This window comes from Urtica dioica, chromosome 12 (assembly GCF_054948205.1).
Source record: "Urtica dioica subsp. dioica isolate 48M chromosome 12, U.dioica_male_clone48M_v1_H2, whole genome shotgun sequence".
Classification (NCBI taxonomy): Eukaryota; Viridiplantae; Streptophyta; class Magnoliopsida; order Rosales; family Urticaceae; genus Urtica; species Urtica dioica.
The window spans coordinates 7,896,261-7,918,003 of NC_142767.1; the positions used below are offsets into that span (position 1 = coordinate 7,896,261).

The 21,743-nt window shown below is 37.8% G+C and overlaps 1 protein-coding gene and 1 pseudogene across 1 annotated transcript; both read left to right on the forward strand.

The window, feature by feature from the left end:
• Positions 1 to 11,819: 11,819 nt before the first annotated feature.
• LOC149378888 (putative polyamine oxidase 5 pseudogene) lies at positions 11,820 to 13,257 on the forward strand (annotated as a pseudogene).
• A 546-nt stretch (positions 13,258 to 13,803) lies between these two features.
• Positions 13,804 to 15,111, forward strand: LOC149378889 (akuammiline synthase 2-like). Its single transcript, XM_089603896.1, has one exon. The coding sequence runs from the start codon at positions 13,804 to 13,806 to the stop codon at positions 15,109 to 15,111; it is 1,308 nt and encodes a 435-aa protein (XP_089460022.1).
• The last annotated feature ends 6,632 nt before the right edge of the window (positions 15,112 to 21,743 follow it).

Here is a 21,743-nt window from a genome sequence, read left to right on the forward strand (position 1 = left end):
CGTACCCGTTGCCATCCCTAATTATACGTGGCAATAATTAAGGTATTATTTACCCTTATTTATTAATAAATTCGTCATTTTCTCTCTCCTATTTTTTTATACACTTTTTTTACATAAAAACTTCAAAAAAACCATATCTATCTTATATGAACTCGAAATTGAGTGATTCCAAATCCTACGGATTCGTGACGCCGAGATCTTCAAAAATAGATCCATTATGTTTGATGAAACATAATGTTTAATACCATAGATGTAGAAAAATCTACCTTAAATATGGAAATAACGGAAATTTTTTGAAATTATAAAAAAAATTGAAATGTAAATATGATGCATTAAACATAATTTTTCATCAAACACATTGGGTCTATTTTTGAAGATCTCGACGCCACGAATTTGTAAGATTTGAAATCACTCAATTTCGAGTTCGTATGAGAAAGATACGAATTTTTGAAGTTTTGATGCAAAAAAATTATTTGAAAAAAAATAGGAGAGAGAAAGTGACGAATTTATTAATAAATAAGGTCAAATCAGACCTTAAAAATTGCCACATAAGCCATTTGGCTAGATCCCTAAAAATTGTCAAACATAGACTAAATCCAAAATCACATGTTTAAAGTAGCTTAGTTAGTTAGATATACACGTCTCAAGTATTATATTCTAGCAATAGTATGATTTTTAAAAAAGCCACAACATCAGTTGTTATTTTATCTTACCAAGTACACCAAAAACAAAAAAAAATTACAGGAATAGGAGTAAGCAAAATACAAGAGAAACATCAACTTAAAGATTTTTTTTTTTTGTAATTTAAATTTAAATCTTCCAGATAATAATATATACGAAGACGGTGTCCTTATCTAGTTTTACAATAAAAAAATCTTGAGAGAAGAGTTCGAGAGAGAGAGAGAAAGCAAAAATTGAAAGGGAAAAAATAAGAATTCTTCTATTGATTTGAAATTTGAAGGAAACTACAGTAATAACAGAATACGACTTCAGAGTCTCAAAAATACAAAAAATCAAAATGACATCACTTAATACAAGCGTATTTTCCTAAAAAAGAACACCACATCAACAAAGTTTAAAGAAACCATTGGATTCATTGGTGTTGACAGAGGCTTGGCATCTATAATCAGCAAGCAATTAAAGGGCATATTATCTTTGACTTGTGACAATCCCATATGCTGATCTAGCTATCACAATTCGAAGTAAAAAAAAAAAACTTTAAAGGACCTAAATCTTTAAGTTTAAACTTGAAATGTAAGAAAGGTTTGACTCCATCTAAAACGATCTTATGTTTAGACCTGTCACAATAATGTCATCAACATATAGAAGTGTAGCAATAAAATTATCACTACTGCCACGCTTGAACTTAGAATAATCAGATTTATAGATTGACAGAAACCAAAAGAAACAATAGCATGAGTAAAAGTGATATTCCACTACCTTCACGTTGCTTAAATCCATATATAGACTTGTGAAGCTTGCGTACACTTCTTTGCTCCCCTTGTCTACCATAACCCAAAGGTGTTTCCATATAAACTTCTTCAAATAATTCACTGTTCAAAAAAGCATTTTTCAGGTGGCAGCGACCATATCTCTGATGGACGAGCACGCGTAGTGGTTGTATTTCATAGCCAAAGACGTTGCCTTCATATGGGTGTACAAGACAAGGGCTTAATTTATTATCTAAGAATTAATTCATTTTTTACCCCTTGAACTCGTACCTCGATAACGTTTCACCCCTTGGACTCGGAAATGTTGCAGAACTAATCTCAGAACTTAAACACGTGTTACAACTTGCCACTTCCATCAGTATTTGGACGTTAAATTTAACTTTTTGATGACGTGACAATATTTTAAATGATATAAGATTATTTTCTATTATTCTAAATACTTTTAATATTTAAATATTATTATCAGATTAAATAATTAAATATTTATATTTCTCTCTCCTCTCTCTCTTTCCTTTCTTCTTCTTCTTCTTTTCTTCTCTGCATTTTTTTTCTTTTCTTCAATAATCAACAGAAAGCTTCGATCATTATTACTTATTGTTGTTGTTTTGTTGCATCTTTTCGAGTGAGGGCAACCTTGGGAGCGGCGTCACCGAGCCCAATCTGTGGGAGCTGTTCTCGCAGTACGGCGGCGTTGAGAGCGTCACCGCCTACACCTCCCGCAGGTACGCGTTCGTGTTCTTCCGCCGCCGCCGCGAAGGTGGGCCTCCACGGGTTCCCCCTGGGCGGGTCCCCTCTCAAGATCGAGTTCGCCCGCCCCGTCAAGCCCTCCAAGCACCTCTGGGTCGGCGGCCTCAGCCCCGCCCTGTCCAAGGACCAGCTCCACCACGAGTTCCTCCGCTTCGGCAACATTGTGGACCTCAAGTTCCTCCCAGACCGCAACACCGCCTTCATCGAGTTCGCCCTCCTGGAAGACGCCTCCCGCGCCGCCGCCGCCATGAACGCCAAACCCTTGACCGGTCTCCCCATTCGCGTGGATTTCCTCAGATCCCACCCCAGGGACGAAGACGACTCTCATCAAACTAAAACACAACACCCCACTCAGCTCTTGTCCATCGCTTATCCTCACGACTCGACGAGAAGGGAGGCAAATGTGGCGAGGGACAAGGAGGTTGCACTTTCGTAGACCCTGGCTTCGTGCTGTGGGTTGGCGGTGAAGGAGAGGCGGGGCCAGGATGCCATGGGGTTCCTGGGGAAGTTGTCGCAGGAGACGGTGGAGAAGGAGTGGTCGATGGGGTTTTGGGAGCCCCACATTTGGCTGAGGGAGGAGATGATGACGTGCTTGTTGCCGTTGCTGTCGGAATCTTCTGGGTCCTTGCTGCGGTATATTTTTGTCACTCCGAAACCCGTTCGAGCATCAACATATATTAATTCTGGCTGAGATATGTTGGAATTTGGGGCTTTCAGATTTTTGTGATGTTTTTATGGATTCAGGTTGGTTTTGATTGTTGAGGTTGTGATTAAACTCGAATTGTTTGATGAGTTTTGTTCATTATTGAAGAAAAGAAAAAAATGCAGAGAAGAAAAGAAGAAGAAGAAGAAAGGAGAGAGAGAGAGAGAGAGAGAGAGAGAGAGAGAGAGAGAGAGAGCGAGAGAGAGAGAGAAATATTTAATTATTTAATCTGATAATAATATTTAAATATTAAAAGTATTTAGAATATTGCCACGTCATCAAAAAGTTAAATTTAACGTCCAAATACTGACGGAAGTGGCAAGTTGTAACACGTGTTTAAGTTCTGAGATTAGTTCTGCAATATTTCCGAGTCCAGGGGGTGAAACATAATCGAGGTACGAGTCCAGGGGGTAAAAAAGGAATTAATTCAATAATGGTGTTTCATGAGAATTTATTTGAACGAAGTAATGAATCAAACAAGTGGCAGCTGATGAGGAAAGTTGATGAAGCGGAGGATGGAAGCGGCGCCAGCGACTAACGAAGCCCACTAATGAAGAATTTTGTTGTTGTTGTTGTAGAAATCAGGTAAACATAATAAAATAAACTTGATTTTTACTCAATGGGGTGTCAAAAAAATTGTTGGTAAAACTTAAGCAAAACTTATACACAATTTTGTTAGTATAGACCATATGCAAATCGTGGTATTTTCATAGAGAGAAAAGTGTTTTTTTATCATTTTGAGAGGTATTTTGATCCGAATAGTGAAAGATACACAAATCTTTTCGATTTCGAAAGTATATATATCTCAATTTGTGATGTTTTGACAGATGTTGTTTTTAGATATGTCTTTTATGTATAAAAAAAAATATAAAACCTTAGCGCTTTAGTTGGACCCTTTATGAATTTTAGCTATTTACATTGCATTTTTTATCAATATTAATTTAATGGGATTTGGATATGAATATTAGTAAAATTGAAGTTTTTGTTCAAAATCAACAAAAAAAAAAACAAAATCAAGAGAAATATATTAGTATGCTTCATAGATATATGTCAAGCTAGGATCGAAATACAGTTACCACCGATATCGTACCGGGACTCATATTTTGCTGGATTACCAGGAGATACCAATGATTTATCGGGGTATCCAGTGAGGATAAGGGTAAACTGTACCGATGAAGTTATCGTTATCGACGTGGCTTATCGACAAATACCGGATTTACCGAGGGGTATCCACTTAACACATCATTATAAAAAAATAGTGTTTTCATACATAGGATAAAAAAATGTATATAGTCTACAATATCTTCGTTACAATATATCACATTTAGCAATTCAACATACCTATTAGAGCAATCAACCCTCTATTATTTAATGCCCAGCTTAAAATTTCAAAATTTTCAAAACTTGGCCCACGATCATGGGTTGAAATTTTTTAAAATATAAAAAAAATTGGCTCAATTTTTTAAAATTTAAAAAAATTACCTGATTTTCGGGATTTCGGTAACCGATCCGGCTTTTTTGCTGGTAACCAACGGTTTTTTAGGTACCTAGCGGTTATGTTCATATTGCTACAGGAAAGTGTCAAAAACCATTATACCAACCGGTTTTCTCTCGGTTTTCTCGGTATTTCAATCCTTGAATTAAACAACAAAAGACTCTCATGAAGTTATAGTCAACATTGGTCTGGAATAGGATCCCATATAGACATTTGTGTGATAAGAGAAAGGTAGGTGTTCTGTTTATCAGATACACAATAATCATCACACACTCTGACCAATATTCTATAGGTATTTGTGACTGAAAGTATAAGGCTCTAGCTACATTTGGCAAGTGTTGATGCTTCCTCTCAACTGAATTTTGTTGAGGAGGGGGTTTCAACACAAGAAAATTGATGTAGCACTCCCAATTTTGAAAATAAATCAGAAAAAACTAACTCCTTCTCATTATTTGACTTGAAATGTTTGGTAGTGCAAGGAAATTGATTAGTCACCATAGCACAAAAACGAGGAATAATCTTGTGAACATCAGATTTAATTCTCATATGATATATCCAACAAAATCTACTACAATTATATACAAGAGTGAGAAAATAAATCTAAAACCACCATATGAGATCACTGAATAGGGACCCTAAACATAACAATGCACAAGGTGAAAGATCTTTTCTAATAGATCATTATGAGAATGAAACGGTAATCTAGGTTGTTTAGCTAAGGGGCATATGTAACAAGGGACATTTTTATTGCAAGACATGTAAGATAACTTGGTTTTTCAGGACTCTAATCTTTTGAAGGAGAGATGTCCAAGCCTGTAATGCAATGTCTGAGCTGTGAGATTGTTGACGTGTGATTCTGAATCATTCATGAGCATGTATAGGACACCAAGTCTCTTACCCTTGCCAATCATCCTCTTGGTCAAGATATCATGCATATCAAAACAGTTATGTGTGAATAACACAATGACTGAAGGATCTGATGTCAAAGATCTTATTGATATTTAACTTGAAATTAGGAAATAATAAAACATTTTTTAGCACTAGATTCTTGCTAATAGAGATATCACCATAAAAATATAAACATATCACTGTGTGATTTGGTAATGTCACAATAAAATTAGTCAAGGTTTCAAGCTATGAAAGAGAGACTTATTGGCAAAAATATGACGTGACGCTCCTGAATAAAAAATCCAACTATGACTAGAATGAGAGGTACAACCTGATTGTTATTATAACAGCAAGAACCTGTATGGAATAATTTCATGTTGATAGCATTTTGACCTTTAGGTGTGGTTGAAATTGTGTGTTGGCTGGAGAGCATGCTGATGATCTGGTGGATTTGATCATTTTTCAACTTCGATGCAGAAACTCAGCTTGATTCTTGCTTTCCTTTGTGATGGTTGAACGAGCCTTATGCTATGTTTGCCCGATTCTTTGACTTTGTCTTGTAACCGGTAGGAAAGCCATGAAGTTTGTAACACTTGTCAATTGTGTGACCAATCATCTTGCAGTAAGTACAAACTGGACGATCCTTCTTGTTGGCTTTTCTTTGGTCATTCACAGTCATTGCCACTGAATTAGGTGTTGTCAATGGTGCCCACAAGAAGAGTTGTAGCATTTACTTTTGTACATTTGATGTAATAAAGTCTCACGAAGACTCTTGCTTGTAATTGCTTATTCATTTATAAAAAGTTGAAACGTTCATTCATTATTCCTTGTGTGAAGCTTTATGATAAAACCTTAGTCTTTAGTCCATAAATAAACCTAACAACACATGAAGAGACAAATGTAGATTTGCATGAACAAACTCTTCATGGTTTGCTTCAAACGATATATTCGCAATCTAAGGGTCAAAGGACTATTGACCTCAGTACGATTGTTAGGAGAATCTATGATGTCTGGTTATGGAACATTGAGAGTTGGAGACTCTATAGTTCTTCTAGGTATCTTCAGAAGGTACTGAATTAACCAGTGCACTTCTAGAGACAAAATAAGAACAAACCATTTAACCTCTTATGTCTCGAAGTCACTACGTATGAATTGTATCATGCTTACCTTAACCCTGGAATGAGACATGCCATTTCACAGCTTACATATTCTCATATGAGAAAGTCAGAGTTCGGACTCACTATGTGATTTTGAACAAGACCTATTGGTGAAGTACTAAGTTGTGAAGATGTCATGAATAACTTTGTGAATTTCTCATAGATATGGAATTCATGTACAAGATTGCTGAAATGCAATGTATATCACCTCATGTTTGTTCCTTGGAATGTGATTAAATGAACTGGCCAGTGTCCAAATTGAGTCTTGAGTCTTTTGGATGAAACAATGTGACTTGTTAGCTCCTCGTCAATACATTGTTTCTAACTTATTCACAAGCGACAAAGGAGTTGAGAAAATAACAGCTAGAAGGGTAAAATGGTAATTTTGTAAATCCCGACTAGCTGATGATATTCATGAATGGTAAACATAGATAATATTCAGTGGATCCACTCATCACAATTAGTTGAATTCTTGAGTAGAAAATAAATTCATTTGAACCGAGAGATTCTCAGTGTCAACTATTTAGTGGAGTCAGTTGACATTAAGCTAAACTTGGAAGAGGTTTGTGAACTTTTGAGTCCAAGTATTTTAGCTCAAGCTTTGTTCATTTGGATCCATTAGGTCACTGTCACAAATCATATCGAGTAGGAATAGTTAAACTAGAAGCTAAGTCAAAATAAGAACGAGACAAGTTTTACGAAAATTGTCTAAAGGGTATTTTTGTCTTTTTAGACATAGGACGAAATGAATGTCAATAAATTTTTTGACATTGTCATATGATGACAAATGAAACTTAAAACACTCGGCCATGAAGAATTTATTGGGCCTTGAGGATTAATTTCATTTCATGGAATTTTACTTGAAAATTCCTAATGGGCTTTTCTTATGTTGTCATGAACAAATGAAGAAAAATCTAGAAACCCATTCTAGAAGCCTTGCACGTCCAACCCTAGGAAAAGAAGGCTAAATTTCGTTCATGCTATAGTGTGAAAGAGAGTTTATTTTGTGCATTAATGTATGTAGATACTTGTCAAAAGAAAAAGAGGAAACACATTTCCTATTTGAGGAATCCATATGGGCGGCCAACTAGAGTCAAGGGAGAAGCAAAACAAAAGAGGAAACAAATCCAAGGCTTCTAGAAGCCCCCTCTTGGCCGTGTGACTTGTGTGGAATAAAGGCAATATTTGCTCATGAATATGTGATATTCTATAGAAGAGGAAACTACCTTATTGAAGGTAAAACCTCTCCTATAAATAGAGCCATCATTCTTCACATTTCATTCATCCCACATAAGTTAGAGATTGAGAGCTTCTCTCTCTAGAACTTGTGGTTGCCGCCCCTTCCCTCTCTCTCTCTAGTTTTCTTTTCATTTTTGTTTTGGCACCTAGGTCCACATTTGACCTAATGTTTTAGCTCTTCGACTCTAAGACTTGTTCTTGAGTTGTCATGTTTAAAAGTGCCTACACACTAATTCATTTCTTTCTCGAGGATTCTTGTGATAGAAACTTTCGTGATAACCCGAGTTCTTGAGGAAAGAAAAGAGACGTGCTGCGAGGGGAGACGAACGTTTCAACCTTCCAAAGGCTTTTCAACGTTCAAGCTTCTAAAAGGTTAGTAAACATTTATGCTCATAATAGTTTTTAATTTACATGTACTTGCTCTTTGTCTAGGTTAGTAAAATCGTTTTACTTGTTGTAAAGAAATTTTTTAAATTCCACCGCTTGCTCGAAGCGTTAAACTTTTTCTTAACGCTAGATCAATTCCAACATTAGGTTGATCTTGGCCGGAAAAAGTATCAGCATTGACAGATCTTTTGCTTCTCATCTTGGAACACCATGGCAAACACCTTGTTGATTGGCGGTAAAGGATCCATGAGAAGAACTTGACAGTGCATGGTAGTGAAGAAATCGTTGAACCCCATCCAAAACTTCATAACATACTAATTTTTGCATAAAATTGAGCAATTATTTTGATCCTCCGCAAGAACATAAACATGTTGGCCTATAATTGCTCAACTCTTCCCACAATGTCTTGAGCTTTATGAAATACACACAGACGGACTTCTGATCTTGATCTACGTTCATGATCTTGCTCCTCAGATCAAAGATCCTTGGTCTGTGGCTATGTTCATATTTTTCGTCGAGATCTTTCCATATGTCCTTCACGGACTCTCCATAGATCACACTTGAAGAAATTTCTTCCGTGCAGGAATTGAGAATCCACATGTCGTGGCGATGTTGTTTTTCCTTCTCTAAGAGCTTAAGAGACTGCATCAGATTCATTAGGTTTTGGAATCGAACCGTCGATGAATTTGAGCTTGTTCTTGATGGAAAAAGTGATCTTCATAGACCGGCTCCAAGACGGATAATTCTTGCCACTCATTTTCTGCGTCACCAAGATCATTCCCGATGAATCTGTGTGATGCAAAAAAAAGGATCAATCGAATCATCGATTTAGACTCTTCGCGATGTGACTCCAGTTACAGATCGTTCTCCGCTCAAAGCTTCTTCAGTCGCCATTAGCGAGGTTGGCAAAGAAGGAAATTGAAACAAAGATGAGAGATTGAACTCCAATGAAGATTCGATCAGATTATGAGTTGCAGAACTAAGAGCTCTAATACCATTTCATGGCCAGAAATCTTGAGAGATGAGTTCAGAGAGAGAGAGGGAGAGAGAAAGCAAAAATTGAAAAAAAATAATAATTCTTTCATTGATTTGAAATTTGGGGGAAACTACAGTAATAATAGAAAACGATTTCAAGGTCTCAAAAATACAAAAGACCAAAATATCCTAACTTAATACACTGAACTGAGAACAACAGAGTAAAACAATAAAGAAACATAAAACACTGAAACTACTCAAACAAGGAAAACTTCAGCGATTACGTATGTACTAAGCTAACCCAATTAACTTAGCTGAACCAAACCTAAGCCTACAATTCCAATATCTAGGATGAAAAATTGCTAGAATTTCTGCAAACATTTCTTAACATTGTTACACTCATGCTTGTTATTTATATGTCATTTATCACCACACATTCTCCATTTATTATCCACTGTTACAACTTACCGATCATTTTCATGAATACATGAACTATCCAAAATTTCAAGATTGTATTGATAAAATAAAATATTTTAAATTATTAGGGTGCGAGAAATATACATTTTTATAAGAATGGTCCTAGTAGTAAATTTAAGGGATGTTTACAATATATTTAAAGGTTAAAATGTTATTTTTGAAGAAAAATGTTACATTCCACTTGGTCGCCCAAACGGTGGTCGATCATTTATGACCTTTGTTGAGTTTGTAATGGTCATGTGTGTGTTGACTCCTGTGCTCGAGCTTCCTCGGCCCTCTCGCCCATCGGCCTCAAGGACGCCTTTTTTATACTACAATGGCTTGGCAGCCAAGGAATTTAATCTCCCAATCATATCCAAGAGATGCATTAAGTTCTCAAAGTTAACGATCGTCTCTCATTGAGATCAATTGTTACAGATTGGACGATAACCGTGACGTTTTGGCATGGTGCGGAAGGAGTACAAATGGAGTTTTTTTCACTTTTACACGTGTAGAACGTGACATTTTACCATATCCGTATCAACTTTTTTTTACGAAGCCACATGTAGCAGACTCAACCACGTTCTCGATGAACATCAAACTAGTTTAACTCCAAAAATGGTCAATGTTATAACAATTTTCAAAGATTGGTTTTAAGCCCAAAAAAAAAAAAAAAAAGATGAAGAACAGTGCATGAATTATGATTTGTCAAATGTTACCTTTTACGCTTAGATGTAAATCAATTTGCCAATTTTAATTAATTTTGTAATTTCATTTTATAAAAATTTGATTATTCAACTATTGATTAGTTAGTTTAATTCAATTATACGAACTAGTTTTTATATTATATACATTCATAAAACTTTCATTTTGACTCCAAAAAAAAAAAAAAAACACTTAAACTCAATACATTTCAAAACTTACAAAAATTTTCTTTATTCCTCGGTCCGAAATTCCTTCCTGTGGAACGCAAGAGTTTGATTATTTTGCAATAAAGGCTAACAAAAAAAAATAGACACAAATATAAAATTTGGAAGTAAAAGTATTCCACGTTTACTTAAATAGAAAACTCTTGCGTTCCACAGGACTTAAATAACAAAGACGGATGCTTTTCATTTTTTTTGGCATTATAGACTTATACACTAATGTTTACCATTTCTAAGTAAATACCTTAACTTACATATTTTATTTTTATAGCTTTTAAGTATTCCGTTAAGTGGAGAATGTGGATATATGGATGAGCAAATCTACGTTTTTTATTTATAGATTGAAATACCAATTTTATTATACGAAATCACATATTTTGTTGAGAAAATAATGTATCAATAACTAGTATTAATAATAAGCTAAAAACCAAATTAAACCCAAAATCCAATATTAATTAGGGCCGGCTAAAGAACTAGCCAAAATGACACCCCTACTTTAAAAGTATAGCCAAACTATTAACATATTTAGGAAAATAGCCAATTTATCATGACAACATTTCAATATTCCAATTATACCCTTAGGTTAATATTATTAACTATCATAGTAAATAATATCATCCATAACAAAAAAATTAGTAAATCTAATTAACAATAACAAAAACTACATTAAATCTTATTTGTCGTAACAAGAATAATAGTAAATCTTATTTACCGTAACAAGAACAATAGTAAATCTTATTTACCGTAACAAGAAAACAATAAATTTTATTTACCGTAATAAGAACAACAGTAAATCTTATTTACCATAACAAGAACAAAAGTAAATTTTATTTACTGTAACATTTTGTAGTTAATCTAACAGGAAAAGTATCAGAGATGATGACTAGTTAATCTAACAGTAAATATGATTTACTAATTATTTCCGTGAACAATCGAGGACTAACAATTCGACAGTAAATCATATTAACCATTGAGTAAATCATTCGTTTCTATGGTAAATATGACTAGTTAATCTAACAGTAAATACGATTTAATAATTATTTCCGTGAACAATCGTGGACTAAAAATCCGACAGTAAATCATATTAACCATTGAGTAAATCATTCGTTTCTATGGTAAATATAACAGTAAATCCTACTTCCGCAAGTCCGTCTTCGAGAACTTCCACGCCTCCATCGCTAAGACCTTCCCAATCATACAGGAGATCAAGTTCTCCGGCGTCGAGCTCCCGGAGTTCCGGCAATCTCAGCTCGACAGGTTCTCCGAAACCCTCCGCGAAGGTCTCGAGCTCGTTGACACGGCATTCCGTTCAAACCGCTACAACGTCTATAAGAACCTACAAACTCACGCAGAAGATGGAGAAGATCAGCCGCCGACGAGCGCTTCGACCGCATCGACCGCACCGGCGATCGCCGCGGCCAGCAGCTCGACGAGGTTCTCCGAGCCTTGACCATTGGCTCTGGCTCCGGAGCCGCCAGGATGGTGGCGGAGGAGGTAGCGGCGACGATCGCCGCCGCCGAAGCGGTGGAGGACACGACTCCCGGCGTGGGGATAGAGTTCGCGGTGAGGAAGGTGAAGGAAATGTTGATCGGAAGGGATGACCTAAGCTTTAAACCCCACAACAACGTATAAATAGAATACATATTTACCAACCGATTCTGAAGATTAACTTGATTCTAGGTTAGTTAATCAGATTAACTTACTTAGTAAACTAGATTAACTATCATATTTACCAACCGATTTAAACATTTGCTTAATTCCAGGTTAGTTAATCAGGTTAACTTACTTAGTAAACTAGATTAACTAACATATTTACCAACAGATCAGATTAACTTACTTAGTAAACTAGATTAACTTACATATTTACCAACCGATTTATACATTAGCTTGATTCCAGGTTAGTTAATCAGGTTAACTAACTTAGTAAACTATATTAACTAATATATTTACCAACAGTTTGTGAAAATTAGCTTGATTATAGGTTAGTTAATCAGATTAACTACATAAGTAAATTAGAGCTTCAGTCAATCAATGCGTTCAAACAGATCAGCGAATCAAACAAATTTTAAGGCCAGATCGACCGGGAGTGCGCGCGACGGAACCGATGACCGGCGAAGGCTGGGAGCAAGCCGCGTCGGAGCGATTGGTGGCGCAAGCGAAGGAGATCGTGTCCGACGAGGGTCGGGAAGCCGAGGGTGTTGATAATCGGGGCGGGGATGGGCGGCATCACGGCGGCCAACTGCCTCCACTCGGCGGCTCCGGGGGCGTTCGAGCTCGCCGTCGTGGAGGGCGGCACCCGAATCGGAGGCCGGATCCGCACGGCGGAGTTCGGCGGCGACCGGATCGAGATTGGCGGAAGCCCCGTCCACGCCATCGCCGCCGACATCGGCGCCCTGGACTCCGACCGCCCCTGGGAGTGCATGGACGGCTCTCAGGACGACCCCGCCCACCTCGTCACCGTCGCCGAAGGCGGCTTCGTCCCCGACGGAACCCTAGTCGATCCAATCTCCGACCTCTTCAACTCCCTCATGTCCTTCGTCCAGAACAAGGAGCTCGCCGGAGCCAACACATAAATCGCCGTCAAGGCCTATGAATCCCTCCGCGAGGAGGAGAGCAACCGCCTCAGCGTCGGTGCTTTCCTCACCAAAGCCCTCGCTCTCTACCAGGCCAGCCGTGACGGGGACGAGATAATCGCCGGGGACTGGACCAGAAACTCTCTGGAGGAGGCTCTATTCGAGATAGAGAAAGTGAAGTTAAAAAAAGGCATTTTTGGTACTACGTGTAATATTAGCTATTTAGCTAAATAAACTAATAGATTGGCTACTATTTTAATATCCCCTCTAACTATAGTCTAGTTATTAACAAATCTCTATTAATTAATTAAAGGAACCGACGAAGACGAGGGTTAAAGATGATATTGGCAATCGATACCTTATCTCAAATTGATAGCTTGCTTACAGTCATATGAGCAAACTCACAGAGTATTAATCAATCCTATCCAAATACCTGCTACAAATCTTTCCAAAACCCAAACCCCGCCCACGCATATATTTAGTAATTAATAGACAGTTAATTCTAGCGACATCAAGAAATAAATACCACGTGAAAGTTAGATATCTTAATCAGATAAACGATGACAAATACTTATTTCAAACTTTAAGACGAAAAAAACAAAAAAAGAAAAGAGTTGCTCTACAAAGCTGCTAAATAATTCCTTTTAGAAAACTTCAAAGATTCATTTATTATAATATCCGTCTTCAATCAAATCTATATGTGGGCATGGTAGCGTAATATTTATAGAAAAACCAAAGTACGTAATTCAGAAGATATACATACCACCTCGAAGTTACGGAATACAAATATTAGAGTTTCGATAGAAATGAAGATTGAAGTGGAAGTAACCTCGGAAGAGATCATCAAACCGTCGTCGGAAACACCTGACCATCTTCGCCGCTACACACTCTCTTATCTCGACCAAATATCTCCCAAAATGTACAGTCCTCTAATCTTTTTCTACGAGTTGAAAAACGACCGAGCCGACGAGCCTGGGATCGGCGAGATATCGAACCGAATAAAGAAGGCTCTCTCTGACGCCCTATCCTTGTATTACCCGCTCGCCGGCCGTGTCAGAAAAGACCGGTTCGTCGACTGCAATGACGAGGGAATCTTCTTCTCCGAGGCCCGAGTCGTGAGCCCTCACGAGCTCTCCGAGGTAATAAAAAACCCTAACCCTAGCGAGCTCTCGAAGTTCCTTCCGTTCGAGGTCAACAAGATGAACGAGTTCGCCGCCGGAATCCGACTCAACATGTTCTCCGGCGGAGGCGTGGCGGTCGGAATCTGCGTCTCCCATCAGCTCGGCGATGGTCTCTCTCTCATCAGCTTCATCAAGTCCTTGGCCGCCTTATCCCGGGGCGGCTCAACCGCCATCGAGAAGCCAGTTTTCGCGTCGGCGGAGCTATTCCCTCCTCGGGACGAGCTGGTTCTGGACCCCACCTTATCGATCACGACCCAGGTCACGTTGCAGATGTTCTCATTCGACGCTCCGGCGATCGAGGCGATTAGGGCAAAGTACGGAAGTTGGGTCTCCCGGGTCGAGGCATTGTCGGTTTTCATACTCTCTCGCCTTCTCTCGGCGAGCGAGGACGGGGCCGAGGAAGAGAGAGAGAGGGTGATCATGTTGGCCCACCCGGTGAATATCCGACAGAAGCTCGACCCGCCACTCCCGATGAGCTCCTTCGGAAACATCCACCGCGATGCGTTCACGATCATCCGCGGCAGCGTCGTCGCCGATGGCGGAGAAGTCGCGAAGAGGATAAGGGAGGAGATAAGGAAAGTGGACAAGGAGTTTCTCGAGAAGATGAGGCAATCCGGTGAGGACCCGAATCTGAAGCGTGTGGTGGAAGAAATGAGGAGGGTAGAGATGGAAGGCGGCGAGTTTCTAGAGTTTAGCTTCAACAGTCTCTGCAGATTTCCTCTTTACGACGCCGACTTTGGGTGGGGCGAGCCTGCGTGGGTCAGCGCGGCGGCGTTGAATTACGACAACGAAATTAGCTTTTTTGACTCAAAACGCGGCGGTGGAATTGAGGCCTACGTCAGCTTGAAACCCGAGATTATGGCAAGGCTCGAAGCTGACGTGGAGTTTCTTAAATATGCAAATTTTTATCACGAGACCAAGGATTTGATTTGAAAATTTGAAAAACATGCAACTTACGCATGGTTTTTTTTTTCCTTCTATCTCGTATTTCATGATTAATGCCGTTTTATTATTGAGTTTGTTGTGTGAGTTCTTCTTTATTTCGTTGATGATTTGTCGTTATTTTGATCTCTTTACTTTTTCTTCTTATAACTTCTTAGTTCTTTATCAGATTATTTCAAACGTGTAATGATTTGTTAATGTTTTTGTATCATTTAATACGAGTTATTTTATCCAGGACTATGATAACAAATGTTATTAAAAATATTTTTTTAATGAAATTTTGTGATTAATTGGTTAAAAGATTAAGTACATGAATCCCCTGAACTCTAGCTCAAGTCACAAATCATCTCAAACTTTACTTTTCCATAAAACTAACTATAAACTCTCATTCTACTGCACCGTTGCCCCTTTCGTCCAAAACAATTCTCATTTCTTTCGGCGGGAAGCGTCGCATTCAACGCTCGGGCACGAGCAGGCCAAGCCCAAGAGAACGACGCCGTCCGAGAGGAGGCTCTCCTCGCACCCGTACAAGGCGATCGAGACACACGAATGGCGCGAATCAAGACGAGTATCTTCCATCTCGCCGGCGTTGTCGGGGAGACTTTGAGGACAAGACGTCCTCATAGACGACGTCTCGACGAGCAAGAAGCACCGGAGTACCCGTTAGGACCAGAGATTGAAGACTCAGAGCAAGCTACCGATGACAACCCCGAAGGTGAAGCACCCGAGCCCCTTCAAGAGGAAAACAATGACGTCCTCGATCCGATCATTTTTCTTTGTATATTTAAGGTGCATATGGAGAAAGAGAGAGAGATTTTTTTTTATCATAAATAAGAGGGATAAAATTAAGTTTACAAAAATATGTTAAGAGTCAAAGTAGGGAAAAAATCACTAAAATATATATATATATATATATATATATATATATATGATTAATTTATATTTCGAAAGTATGGTTTTGTTATTTTACCAAACTGGAGCTACAAACTTGATATATTTAAAAACTAAAAGTAGAAATACAATATTCTACTTAAACTCATATTATATATATGTTATTATTTTCTATTATTCATTGTTATGCTTTTATAATAATTAATATAGACTCTTATTAAATAATGAAAAAACACTTGAAATACTCAAATACAACGTGAAAGCCATACTCACATATTAAATTAGAAAATAAACAAAACCCATTTAAAATAATGATACATCATATCAAGGTTTGAGTTACCAGAGTGTTCGATGGGTAACCGCGCAGTATAGCACTTATTACCATATATCGGTAGCGAAACGTACAAAACCATGAAATATCCGTAAAATTGAGATTAGTCGCATCGGTATTGGTAGAGAATTTCGTGATGCAAAAAATCAACCCAACCTAGTTAAAAACTTCATAAAAATCGAGGTTTACTGTGAAAAAATCAAGATTTACCGCAATTCTAAATAAAAATATAAATAAAATAAATTTAAATAAAAAAAATAAAAGTCATGGAAACTAATTTTATATTTATTTATTATAGAAAATCTATCTTTTTCTCTAAAAACTTACGGCCCTTGCGATAAGGAGTACATCCATAAATCTTTGTCATGGCAGAATAGATAGTATCTCAAACCTTGCATCATACGTCACCCAAAATAAAATGAAAAGAAAAATAGAAAACAAGTTGCTTCGTATAAAATGACTATGCTGTATCCAATCATTTATTCATAGCTACTAGCTCTAATTAATTTCTATCCACATCTCTGTCTATTTCAAGGCGATCCACTGAAATCACCTGATCCTCTATTTAATTTGGTCACCAACTTAATGACCAAATTAAGTAGCTCGTGTGGTGAATGTCGGGTATGTCCCAAAATCAAATATTTCAATTCAAGGAATAGGGAAAAGACAATCATGTACTTACAAATGAAACACACACTGCTGGAATGAGGACTACAAAATAAAACGATGGTTTTTCTTGCAAAGAGAACAAACACACGCTGGACGTATTGCTTTAAATAGACACAAATATAAAATTTGGAAGTAAAAGTATTCCACGTTTTTACATAAGTCCCGTGGAACGCAAGAGTTTCATTATTTTTTTGGCGTTATTCCACGTTGATATATGTTAATATGTTTTTTCGAAAAACATTCAAAGACACGTGGCGTGAACGGACTTCGTCACGTGACTTGTCTTGATGGGCATGAAGTCACTTTTCTAGGGCTCGGAATGCTCAAGGAAAATTGGGGTAAGAACCCGAATGACCGAGAGTTCCGGAAGACCTTTGACTTATGACTAAAGGGGTGGAATAAACTCCTTTTGAAGCTGAGAAGAGAGATCACTTTAGGGCCTAAACCCGAAACGTCATTCAATTCACGGTTCTAATGAGAGATTATGAGTGCGGTGGTGGGATATTACTTTTATTAAGTGAAGAACATGAGAATCGATTTTTCAAGCTTTTTTTGGACAATTTGGAGAGAGAATATAATTTAGCTTTGTTAGCATTTGTTTGTGAGAGAAAGTATTAAAGAGAGAGTGAATATTTTTTCTCACATTCTAGAGAGAATGAAAGTAGATTATTCATCTTTTGTGTTTTTTGTCTCAAATATTATTGTGGGAAAATAATCAAGGGACAGAAGTGAGAGAGATATTTGGCATGAGTTTGTCTTGTTTTTTTTTCTCTTTTTTGAGAAAATATTGGAGTGAATTGGATATTTATAGTGTTTTCGAGGTATTTTGTGGGGCCCATCCGAATTTGGCTTCAAGATGGGTGGTTTGGTGCTTTTGGGTGAGCATGAAATAGTGTTTGGCGAGAGGCTCATTTGGGTGAGGCGAAATGGCTTCCAGGCGGAGAGAACTGCACTTGGGCGGGAGGCTTGTGTGGAATGGGAAGGGCCAAACGAGCGAAGAGGATGGGCGCGTGAAACACACGCGGGCAGGAGAAGAGGGTGCTCGTGGGCGCGTAAAGGCTAATCTGGCAAGGGGGGAGCTGGTGTGGGGGTTTGGGCCAGGTTTTTGGGCGATCCCATTTTCTTATGGGGTTGAGGAAATTTGGGCCTAAGAATGCTAGACTTTTTACTGGATTGGAACATAATTTAGAGAAATTGTCGCAAATACTAACATTTCATAATATTTTTCCTATTTCCCACCAAAACCATAACTTGGTAAAAAAAATACTAGTAAAAGGAGGAGAGAGAATATTTTTTTATCCATTTTAACCCTCTTCTTTATTTTTTATTTTTTTTCTTTGAGTCTCGTTTGTATCAAGAAATCTTTTTTTTAAGAAATATGAGTTTGTTTGACGATTTGTTAACATATATATGTCAACAATTGACATATATATGTCAACAAATGACAACACTGAAAAAATGGTTGATTTGTTGACATAAATGTCACCAATTGACACATATATGTCAACAATCGACATGATTTGTTGACATAATTGTCAACAATTGACACTTTTCTCTAGTCATTAACCGGTCAATGAGAAATATTCCTACTTCAAAAAAAATTACCGAACCTTGTCCCATTTACAAACGACCACCGAAACTTGTCTCATGTACAAAATTTAAATTTGGGAGTTGATTAATAATGATACTATTACTTTTTCTTTAAACAGTTCACTGACTCTTTACACGATTGGTATGGTTCTTTATAGTTTATAGCAAAAAAAATCATTCTTTGACCAAAAAAAAAAAACTCAAAGCCATAAATGATGAAACCGTATATACAAATAATTAATTACACTAAAACAAACCCTTGCAAAGCCATCAGTTACAGTGATTGATATACACATAAATATATTTTTTAGAAAGAGTTTTGAAACAAGATATAAATCATGTTGATTGTTAACGCCGTTTTTGGGTCAACACTTAGAACCGTCTGTGGTTCGGTCTAGGGCCGGACCCTATGACCGCACGTAGGTTGGGTGTGGTGAAATCTTCTCGTCTCGTAGTCTTTGTCTCGCCGGAAAGAGGTTTCCGGTTTCCCGTCACTCCGTGATTAGTTCACCTTCGTGTTCGTCGAGTTCGTCGGGTTCTTCGCGATCTTCGGATTCGTCGAGTTCTTCGCGTTCTTCGTGTTCGACGAGTCCTTCGAGTCCGTCGTGTTCTTCGGGTTCTTCGCGTTCTTCGGGTTCAACGAGTCCTTCTAGTCCGTTGTGTTCTTTGGGTTCTTCACGATCTTCGGGTTCTTCGCGTTCTTCGTGTTCTTCGCCTGAAAAGACAAGAAACGTGAACTAGAGGGACGCGGAGGGGTTTCCCCTGGCGCGCGCTCCGACGCTCAACATTAGACGAGGTGGGGGGGCATATCTCGTCTCGAGTGTCGAGAGAGGAAAATATAGTGAGTCGGGAGTGAAACAGAGATTTTCTAAGTCGAGAAAGACTTCCTTGTGAATGAATGGTAGATGGGTATTTATAGCTTTTCATTTTGGAGTGTGAATGGGCATAGAGGGCAATTTAGACTAAAGAAGCCACTTTTGGTCGTGGCCCAAGTCCATGGCCGATGGTTTTACTTGGCCATTCTTGCTATGCCTATAGTATTTGGCCGATGGTATCATGCCGATAGTATTTGGCCGATGGTATCATGCCGATAGTATTTGGCCGATGGTATCACGCCGATGACGATGGTTCATCTCGCCGAAGGTCTCGCGTGCCGATAGTCCGAGTTCATGCCGAAGGTCTCGTAGGCTCGCCGATAGTTTTATGCCGATAGTCTCGGCCATGAAGCTCGCCGATGGTCTAAGGCCGATGGTTTTGCGCCGATAGTCTCGGCCATAAAGCTCGCCGATAGTTTCACGCCGATAGTTTTATGCCGATAGTCTCGGCCATGAAGTTCGCCGATGGTCTAACGCCAATGGTTTTGTGCCGATGGTTTCAACACGTCGATAGTTAGGTCTTGAACTTTGTCAATTCTTGTTGTTTTTGCTCTCGGGGTGTCGTTTTTACATTGTTAAAACGACGGCATAACATTGATTGTATCTTGTTTTTTCATCCTCCTTTTGTGCCTCTCATAGCCAGACTATTGCAACGGTCGCCACCAAAAGGACGTGTTGAGCTTTTATGTAGAAAGAAGAATGAAGGGATGGAGAAGAAGTAACCGGAGAGAGAAGGGAAGATAATAAACATGAAAAAGTGGGTATTTTGGTTATATTGTACATTTGTTCCACTAATAAATCTGTTCAAATTATAATTTTGATGAAAAATGAGAAAAATATTATGAGATGGTAGTACTTGTGGCAATTTCTCCATAAATTATGTTCCATCCCTAGCCCTAGGAATATTACATGCATGATATCATTTTGGTACCAGAACTTTTATGTTTATAGTGTTTTGGTCCTTAATCTTGTTATGATCAAACAGATGGTATGAAACAAGCCTACGATGAATTACACGTTCTTTCCCAGCCAAGAACTACACATACAAAAAATACAAAGATCTATGCAAACTAAAACAAGGGCACAATTACATTTAAATATATCATTTTCCATCCCTTGTACACGTCTCGTTGAGCTATATAACAAAAAGGAAATTATGATCATCATTTTCTCTTCAATTTGGACTGTACTTGTTGTTGTTGTTGTTGTTGTTGTTGTTGTTGTTGTTGTAATTGTTGTTGTTGTTGTTGTTGTTGTTGTTGCTGCTGCTTAATCTCCCTTGCCAATAGCACTTTCTCTATAGTCTCTATGAGGTTTGATTTCCTTGGCGTCTCATCGCAAATAAAATATTCTTCTCTTATTTCATCATTCTTTTTAATTTCCTTCCAACAGTGCTCTGTTTCCGGCATCGAAAGCGGCTCGTCTTCCCCTGGATATTTCTCCTTCCGAAGCTTCATATACTTTTTTGTGAACTTCTTCATCATAATTTTCGAGAAAAAAAAATGTTATGATCTATCTTGATCAATATAGTTTCACTGAAACAATAACTTATTTATAGGAATATTATTTTCTCTTGGTGTGTTACAGACACAAGTTTATTGTCATGCCAATCGTAACCACATATTGGTTTGTACAACAAACCCTCTAAATAAAAGAGTACAATTCTGTTTAAATGTATACTATTTTAAAAATTCACTTGGCCGTGTGGATTGCATCGAATCTATGCGCTATAAATCTCTTTTAATCATTCATTTTCTTTACTTATCCTTAAACAAAAACAATATGTGTGTGTGTGTGTGTGTGTGTTAATCTAATTTTCTGATTGGCTTTATATTTTGGGTTTTCTAGATTTGTAAGTTTGTTTACAGTTTGGCCAACTAATGATAATTCCAACCTTAATTGTCAAAAAAGAAAAAGAAAAAGAGCATATTGGGTAACGTATTTTTCCGGAATTTTGCTCCTCATTTTTCCAAAATGCTGACTTGTAGTCTTATACATTAGTAAAAAGAATTCATAGTAGACCTAATAATTAGAAAAATATCAAGATTACAGTTATTATTTGAAAAATATCACAAAGTAGACTTTTTATCTAGATTTTTGGACAAAATTATCTCTGAATTATATTGGAATTATCTACAACGATCTTAAACTATCAGAATCCATCAACCACCTTAAACCATCTCCAACCATCGAATATCATCAACCATCTAAAATCATCGGAAAACATTTTAAATCGCACAGAATGAGTGAAATAAGATAGAAAAAAA